This window comes from Mauremys mutica, chromosome 7 (genome assembly GCF_020497125.1).
Source record: "Mauremys mutica isolate MM-2020 ecotype Southern chromosome 7, ASM2049712v1, whole genome shotgun sequence".
In the NCBI taxonomy this organism is placed as follows: Eukaryota; Metazoa; Chordata; order Testudines; family Geoemydidae; genus Mauremys; species Mauremys mutica.
Window position 1 is genome coordinate 63,791,269 of NC_059078.1, and position 9,158 is coordinate 63,800,426.

Below are 9,158 nucleotides of genomic sequence, written 5' to 3' on the forward strand. Positions count from 1 at the left end.
TCTATGGCCCACCTGATTCCATCTCACTGACCATTCTCAATGACCGACTCTTGGTTCCCATGCGTCACAATCCTTCACTTTCATTTTGGCTACTTCAGCCTCCAAACTGATGTCCCAAATGATCCCTAGCTATCTGCCCACCTTCCTGCGGCTGGCCCTCCTCCTAGTCCTTAGCGTTTCCCCATGCTCCTATTCACTGAAGGCAGAACCTCTGAGTGGGGCCCCTGCAATCCATATTATCAGTTCAGCATCCAAGCTGGTATCTCTGTATATCCCTAACCTGTCCCCTCTGGGGTCAGACTTTCAGTTTCCTCCTCCTGAGAATATCCAACCAAGGATTGCTCCAATTGCTCCAAATAGAGCCAGAAGTAGTTAGCATAGAAAACAAAGAGAAGATGAAAGTGAAATGGAAAAAATCATGGATATGATAGGATAAAGTTATTTACTGATTAAACAGAATTCAAAGTCCCTCATTGTTAAAGCCTATTTGCCTCTCCCCCAATCCTTAGTCTGTGACCCATCTGACTTGTCTGCTATTTACATTATTGTCATGAGCCTTCATCATTTTAGATACAAGATCAAATTCTTGTTCAATCCCCCATTTAATTACCTTTGTTTCTTAGTCTACAAATGAAAGAGTGTCATTCCCAATTCCCACTGCAAGGGAAGGGAGTACAAAGTGTATTGGTCTATATCATTGCTCTCTATTAAACTACTGAAAGCTGCTGGTGAATACACCATTAAGAATTTCTTCCAAGGTGCTTTCTAGTGTCTTCCCAAATGAAAGCCACCCATGCAATGGCCTAAACACATCCCTAATCAATCGGAAATATTAGCATTTTGGTAGCTTCTTCAGCCCAGGAAGATTCTACACTAATGGAGGCCATGTGAGAATCTAAATAAATTGGCAATTTAGTGTTACATCTTTCATACTTTTACATACTCCAGAATACCTTCTCTATTATGTATCTGTATCAAACACGCTGGTGGTTAAATAAGGGCTTGACTTGACTACTAAAATTTGCACCACACTGATGTAGTTCCTATGACACGGACACTGCTTCAGTGTAAAAAGGGGATTGCACTTGTACTACCCACCACTGTAAGATGCTCTAGTGCAAACCCCTTCTTACACTGGTGTGGTGCATCTATGGATTTGCACTTGCACTTGTTACACAGGTGAAATAAATCCCAATCCACTTAGTCCCACAGACAGCCACAACTATGAAATCACTTATTCAGCTATAATTTCAAACAAGCAGGTTTTACCTTCCTGAGATCACCTCCTGAACAGTACTCCATTGCAAGAAGAGGGACATCATTAACTAGGAAGTTCATCTCCTCTGGAACGTCACAGGCCTTTACTACATAGGGGTTGTTTAACCTAAACAAATGGAAAGCATGATGAAAATCTTGATACAGATATTTCAGCAGAAGATCAAGAAGCAGAAGCATCACTAAAATGTATTTAAAATATGTGCACTGTAAGATTTCTTTTCCCAAAACATTTAATGTTAAAAGTGTTAAGGCCAGCATGTAATTGTCAGCAAGTTACCACAGTGTTACTCAAGGGCAATACACAAAGTTCATACCTTCTAAGAACAAGCAGCTCAGTGATGAGTGGAAAGATAGTCTTATGGTTAAGGACTGGATTGGGACTCAAGGAGATATGGGTTCAAGTCCCAGATCCCTGTGTGACGATGGGCAAACGTCGCTTAATCTGCACTTCAATTTCTGTACAAGGGGAATAATACTGTCTTTCCTCCCCGCTGTGTTATGAGGATACATTTGTTAAGGTCTGTGATGCCCTCAGATACTTTTCTGTGTAAATCACTACATAGGTAGAAGATGTATGCATAAGGAGAGGGGGAGCCATTTAGCTATCTAACATCTATTTCCTGGTCATGTCCGAAAACACGCCTGTCAATGTCTCAAAAATAACATGAGGGGAAACAGAGAGCATCCAAAGGGCCAAACCTGGGAATATTGAGATTGTACTTCTGATGGAAACACACAGCCAACTCAGTGTCAACTAAGAGATTCAGTATGTTGCATAAAGCAAACTCTCCATAACACTCTAAACATTTCCATCTTTTTTTTTTGTTAACTCTTGTCTAGTAATATTTTCTTTCTTAGTCTCTACTTCCCTTCTAGATTTTGCAGCCTGACTTACATCATCTACCTTTCGATCATAACTGCCCCTCAGACTGACTTTTTCTATCATTTTTGTCCTTTTCAGTTTCCAGCTAGTTCCTTCTCAAAAGGCTCTCTCTCGCTCTCTATGAAATTTTGCCCTTTTTTATATGGTGATCACTTTGTCATCCATTTTTACAGTCAGTGTTGTCCCTCTTCTTCCCCTGTCTCTCCTCTCTCTCTTCTTTCTTCCATTTCTACTTCTCCTTCCCCACTTTAACTCAGCCTCTAGTGCCTTTATGTGGGCAAAAGCACTGGCATGACAGTGAATGCACAGATATTCGTAAGCAGGTGGGTGCCCTCATTAGCCCAGGAGAGAACCAGTGCCATGTCCAAGTCTGTTTCAGGCTTGTGTCCCAACATTTTGTTTAAACACAAATTTATGAATTATACAAAAACAAAGTGATGCTCCAATTCAACTCTGGCCTTTCTCCTTGCTTCTCTGAGCCTCCCGCCCCCAAAGAGAACAGTGACCCTTCTTAAACTCCCTTCTCAGTCCTGTGACAGACAGGTGGCCCTTATTAGTTCCTGACTATTTCACCCTGTCACAGTATTGCTGTCCAATGAAGGAGTTAGCTGATAGATCTCAGTGAATTGAGTCAGGTAATAGAATATGCTGTGACCCTTTGAAGTCATAGGTTTGGGGCAAGTGGTAAAATCCATGTCAAAAGGAACACAATGCTGAAAGCAAAAATTTTAAACTACTGCAGTTTTTGCAAGAAGAAAGTTTTTGTTCACATGTAGAATTGGTGTTTCAGCCTGTGCAGGCAGATATTGCATGTCACCCTTCAGTTCTTACTGAACTAAGCAGGACTGGGCCTGATCAGTTCTTTGATGGGAGACCAAAGCAAACCAAGGCTAAGAGTGGATTCAGCAGGTGACACACTTTCTCTGAGTCAGGACTGAACCTGCGTGGTATTAAACATTACTGTGCTACCGGAGGCACAGTGATTCTGATGAGATGTAGAACAGAAATTCTGACTTTTCATGTTTATTAGGAAGTCTATGCCATGTATGAACCCTGGTGTTTTGACCAAATTCCAATATGAGTAGTTATAATTTACTTAAAATTCTCCCTGCAGTTTTAAATGGCTATGGTAATGTTCACTTCATGTTCTATTCTAAAGCACAGCAATGAATTGTTAAATGGCTGGCCACATTCCATCCAAGAGGAAGCTGAATTTTAGAGGCAGATGTCATTTCTATGCACATATTCAGGCCAAATTGCTCTGGACTCCATTATCGAAATGCAAGATAGTGCTGTATCAGCATAGAAAGCCATACAGGTTTATAGGGAAATTCCATGGACAGAGATTATGTTAACCTAATACTGTCTTATAAAACAAGCTCTAGTTATCTGATCACTTACATTTTCTACATTAGACACACACTCGTAGTGTATATAACAGATGAACATAAAACTGAAAGAAAATGCACATCACTCACGTGCAATATTCAAGAAAAACAGGATGAAACCCATTGCAGCAAAGCCACATGAAGCAGAGCAGTAGCAGAAAGTCTATGCAACAGAATATACTGGACACAAACATGGATCTGGGCCCATATACTTCTGCTCCCACCCTCCAGCCTTAGCCTTTCATTATAGAGTATCTACCCAACTGAGATTGCAAGGTCCAAGACCCAGACATTTCACTTGTGAAAAGTGAAATGCATACTTATAGCACTAAATAGTAATAATTAAAATAAGTAGTTATTATTAGGATGACTTTGGCTTACTGTGATTCATATATGTCGCACAAATGTACTGGGGACACAGAAGAGTTAGATGCTCAAGATGCATTAATAACAGTTTCACACTTGCAGAACAGCTGCCGAACTTCTGCAGGTGTTCTCAGGATGGTACTGTGTACACAGCAAAGCCCTGAGCTGCACTCATGTGCCAAATGCAGCTCCAGCTCTGCCCTGTGCCCTTCCTTATGTTGAATTGTCAGGAGTGCAGCTAATAGCTCAGCTAAGGGGTCTGTCCACTACAAGTTACCCTAAAACACACCACCCTTTTAAGAAAGTCAATCAACTTTTCAGGTTTCAAATTATAGAAAAGCTTGTCCTTAAATGTTAACATCATTAGTAGTTACATTTATTTACAGCTTGTGAACATCCATGTCACCTTCAAATAAAAATGTAGTTTCTATTTTGAGACTGAGAATGAAAATACATTAATATTAGATCACTAGTGCATAGCTAGTAGTTCTTAAGATATTAGGCTTGTATCTGAGCGTAATAGTCATTAGGTCCCTAGTCTGTAAGAGTTGTGGAAGCAGGGAAAGAATTAACAAGGATTTGAAGGGATCTTAATGCATGTCAGTCTGTTAGCAAGAGTTAGGCTAACTGTGACCCTAATGACATGAGACTTGTAGAAGCAAAGATAGTGTGAGCCAGAGGGAACGAACTGTGTAAAAAGTTATTACGACCTTGCACTGATAACCAAATATGCAGGCTTGCTTTTTCTAGTAGTGAGACAAATAAGATAGCAGAAAGGCTTATGTATAAACAAAATGCAATTGTTTCTCTTTACTGTCTGTATTATTGCTAGTTATTGTCTGTAACAAAAGTATAAAGGCTTGCTGTAATTGTTTACCAATTGAGAGAGACCTGTCCGGGACTGGGGCGACCCTGTTTCCTAGGACACTCCCTCCCTCTATTGTAATTACTAGAGAAAGAATAAAGTATTTGATTTTGCTGCACCCAAACAAAAAGCGAGAACTTAGTTTTTCTCCAACAGAGTGAATGGGATTCTTCTGTCCTAAATGCAGGACTCTGCACTTGTCCTTGTTGAACCTCATCAGGTTTCTTTTGGCCCAGTCCTCTAATTCACCTAGTTACTGCTATATTGAGTCCAATAACTTGGGGGTTAAACTAAACTGTTGTGTGCCACAAGCAGAAGACAAGGAGAGACTGAGGTGCCACAAATTCAAGAGGCCTCTGCAGTGGCAGAAAACTGATTAGGTGAGTCATGCCTAGATGATCCCTGCACATACCATACCACACTTCCCGACCCCAAATCTGGCAGTCAGTATGACAGAAAGATTTTTAAGACTCCAAACAATGGTAGGTGCCCCACTCCCCACAGTAAGCTATTCCAATACTAGGAAACCATGTCTTGTTTCAGGATTGAGTTTGTCTAATTTCAACTTCCCACCCTTGGTCCCTTTGTCAGTCAGGTTTAAAAAAAAAAAAAACCTGCTCAAATCTCTTTTCTGCATATCAGTGCCTAAATGCATTGATCAAGTCACCTCTCAACCTTCTCTTCGATAAACTGAGTAATTTGAATGTAAAACAGCCAACTGGAATTCTACAAAATCCTGTCACATGGAAAGTTCACGTCTGGGCCAGGAGCAAACAAGAAATCACACTGCAGAGGGTAGTTTTTCCATAAAACTATAAGACTGTGAAAAGAGATGTTTATTAATTTATTGTAATTATAGTGTTTTATCTTTACAGTATCAGTGTAAAGTTGATTTTTTTTTTTAAACACAGCTTTCTTTCCAGTGGGATAAAGATGCTCACTCTCACCTCTTAAGAGAAGGTTAAGACCAAAAGAAAAGTCTATGGTCTAGTTATGAGTCTGAAACACAAATGCTCCCCAATTGATTTGAGGACACCATTCCCCAAAAGCAAGGGAAAAGGACATGATGGAGCATACTTACTTCTTCATGATCTGGATTTCATGGCACCACCGGTCTTTGTTTTTCATGCTTAGTTCCAGTCGGCAAGATTTAATAGCTATCTTATCACCTAAATCCTACAACAAAAACAATCAATGTGCTAGGGCTCAACAATCAGTCTGGAAATTAGGCACGTTTCAAAACACTGGAATGGGATGGTTGTAGCAGAGGGGCATGATGCTGGAGATCAATGTGGGGAGATCAGTGTAGGGCCAGAATGCTGGGGGCATGAGTAGGTCAGGATGGAGGGCAGTTAGTGCTGGTGGCATCAGTATATTAGGTTATCAGGAGCATCTACGTGGAGCTGGAATGGGAAGGTTATTAGGTATTTGAGGGTGGTCAGTGCGGTCAGGAGTCACTGAGATAGGAGACAGCTGGGGAAAGCAGAGGGGAGGACAACACAGAGTTACCGAATTGCTAGAATTAGGCTGATGGGGGTACAGAATTATCAGTGAGGAGCGGGTTATCCAGAGGTCAATGGGTTTGGTGGAGGGGTTACCCCAGAAGTGGGGTTAGAGGGCATTAGGCGAAAGAAATGACCAGCAGGGGCTACCCAGGGATGGGGGCACTATCCAGGGATGCACTGGGATTACCCAGTGGTTGTTGGAAAAGTTACCGGCACAGGGTTTGGCAGGGGCTACTGGGGGTTGGGTGGGTTTAGCGATGGACTCGGGTGGCGGGGGGAGTAGTACCAAGGAGCAGGTTACCCACCCAGGGTGGGGGGTCAACGAGTGACCGGACAGCAACTGTGAAAAGCTGCGGGGCGGGGACAACAGGCTGCCTCCATACGACAAAGCCTCTAACAGCGGGTCACACTAGGGCCAAGGGGGATTATCGGGCGGAGCTACCGGGGCTTCGGCTGGCACCCGCGCGGGGGGCAGGGCGGTTACCCGGGTGGCTATTGGAGGCCTCCCCGCACCTGGTGCTGGTACAGACAGACGTTGCCGAAGCCGCCAGTTCCCAGCCGCTCCCGCATTTCCCAGGGGCCGCAACCGCCTCCGGGCTGTCCCCGCAGCGCCGCGCCCACCGGGGGCCGCTCCATGCCGCGCCAGGCCCCGCAGCAACCCCCGGAAACCAGCGCTTCCCTCCGAGCTCGCTGACGTCACTTCCCGCGAGACTCGGGGCGGGGCCGGCGGGTATAAGCATCACTCGCTGCCCCCCCCCTTTCCCCTAACGGCCGAGGCGCAGCGCGTGCTGAAGCCGACGGCCCCGACCCCACCCGGCTCCCGGCTGCGAGGGGAGGGGCCCCCGTTCAGCCCGGGCCCCGCCCCCAACCTGGCAAAACACCAAATCAGCGACGCAGAAATGCTCCCGGGAGGCCTTGGCAGGGCAGGTTACAGATTTGGCATCTAAACTCCGCTGTCACACGGGCTGTGTTGAATACAGTAGCAAAACTTATTTTTAATCAGAGAATGTCAAGTTCACCAAAGGCTCACAAACCTATGGAAAAAATATCTCGCAATAATCGTCGGAGATTACAGATGATCAGCAAAGTAAGAAAATGCTGCTTGATTTAAGGATAGTTGGTATATTTTTGTGTGTGAATTTGACAATTGGAATTTTAGAAGTTATAAAGTACTATTTTAATTTGTCTGACAAATCCCCCCCCATAATTTCCTTCACCTGAAAATTTAAACATCTAAAATTGCTTAAGAATAAACTACATCTGTCAAAATTATAACAAATCAAAATCAAATTCTGCAAAGCCTACTTATAAAGAAACAATTCCTAAACAAAAATGTCATTAAGGTAGAATTAGGGCTACTCAGCTGCCTTCCCCACTTTTCATTTTTTTTAAAGGCATTTTACTATGGAAAATAAAATGTAAAATCAATGTAAACAGAACATTACCTTATATGAAATGCCATGCATACATGATTTTGCATCATGTTAACCTCTTCATTTTAAGTACTATGATTTTATCATCTGAAGGTGGCTAGGTAGCTAACACATAACTAACTGGAAGCACATGGAATCTTTGCAAACGTATAAAACTCCAGGCCTCATTCCTCAAATGGAGAAGAGAAAGGATGGAGGGTCTTATGGTTAAAAGCACAAGACTGACATTTGTGTTCTATTCTTTGTTCTGCCACCATGCTGCTGCCTGACCTTGCCCCAGTGACTTCACATCTCAGTCCCTCAGTGTCCTCATCTTTAAATACTTATTTCTGTTTTGTAAGTGACTGAGAGCTACAGATGAAATATGCTAAGAGCTTAATGTTATTTCACAAAATATTACTTTGTTAGTAATTGACCAACAAAAGCTAGCAAATTAAGTTCTAGGTTAACTCAATTTGTTATTGTAGAAAAAGTGTTGAAGGGCAGAAGCACAGCTAAGTTTCTTGGCTTTTGTTAACTCATGAGATAACACTGTTTAGGCACACCATAGGGAGTTAGTGACTAGGCTGGAAACCAGAAGTCCTACAAAACATTGGGAGCAAGTTTTCATCAGCCTGCAGCCCAGGTAGAAAGAGACTTAACTGAAGTTTTTGGATCAAAAATCTGTGATAATTGGTTTAACTTTAAACATGTGTGTTGGTTTGTGACACAAGCTTAAAATGACAAGTCTAGTTTATATGCGTCCAGATTAATAGAATACCTGTACTGTAATAGTATCACATGTTCTTTTTCCCTAGAAGACCATACACCTGACTAGTAGCAGCAAAGGTAGTAACACAGGGCAAAATGGCATTTGCTTAGGCCATTTTGGCCTAGCTATTGGTTCATGGCTTTTACCATATTTCTTTCTGCACAACCTCAGAGGTGTGGCCAGAGACATATTCCCACCCAAGCACTATTCTATTAAGCGGTTGACTGGAAACAAGAACTTGGTAATTCTGCACGTTAGAATCAAGGTTGGTCAGGAAATGTTTACCAATTATTAGTATGCTCAGGATCATGGGCGGCAGGTGAACCCCAGCATAGGCACCGACTGTGTGCACGCTTCAGGACTGGAGCACCCATAAAAAAAAATAGTGGGTGCTCAGCACCCGCCAATGGCCCACCGATCAGCTTCTCCGCCTCCTCCCAGCACCTTCCACCCATGATCAATTGTTTAGCGGCGTGCAGGAGGCGCTGGGGAGGGAGGGGAAGCAGTGGAGTCAGGAATTGGCGGAGCGAGTGGGGCATGCTCAGGGGAGGAGGCAGAATGGGGTGGGAAGAGACAGAGCAGGGGGTGGGAAGGGTCGGGGACAGAGTAGGGGCGGAGCCTTGTGGGAAGGTAGGGGGCTGGGGCAGAAGTCAAGCACCCATGGGGTAATTAGAAAGTCAGCGCCTCTG

General features: G+C 43.4%; 1 protein-coding gene across 1 annotated transcript in view; it reads right to left on the reverse strand.

Moving 5' to 3' along the window:
• The window catches only part of CHUK (component of inhibitor of nuclear factor kappa B kinase complex), a 76,611-nt gene extending 69,623 nt beyond the window's left edge, over window positions 1-6,988 (reverse strand). The window contains exons 1-3 of the mRNA XM_045024789.1: window positions 6,799-6,988; window positions 5,862-5,956; window positions 1,270-1,384 (exon numbers count right to left, since the gene is read on the reverse strand). Of these exons, the coding sequence (XP_044880724.1) occupies window positions 1,270-1,384; window positions 5,862-5,956; window positions 6,799-6,921 (333 nt within the window). The 5' untranslated portion in view covers window positions 6,922-6,988. The remainder of the gene's footprint in view (window positions 1-1,269; window positions 1,385-5,861; window positions 5,957-6,798) is intronic.
• Between the last annotated feature and the right edge of the window lie 2,170 nt (window positions 6,989-9,158).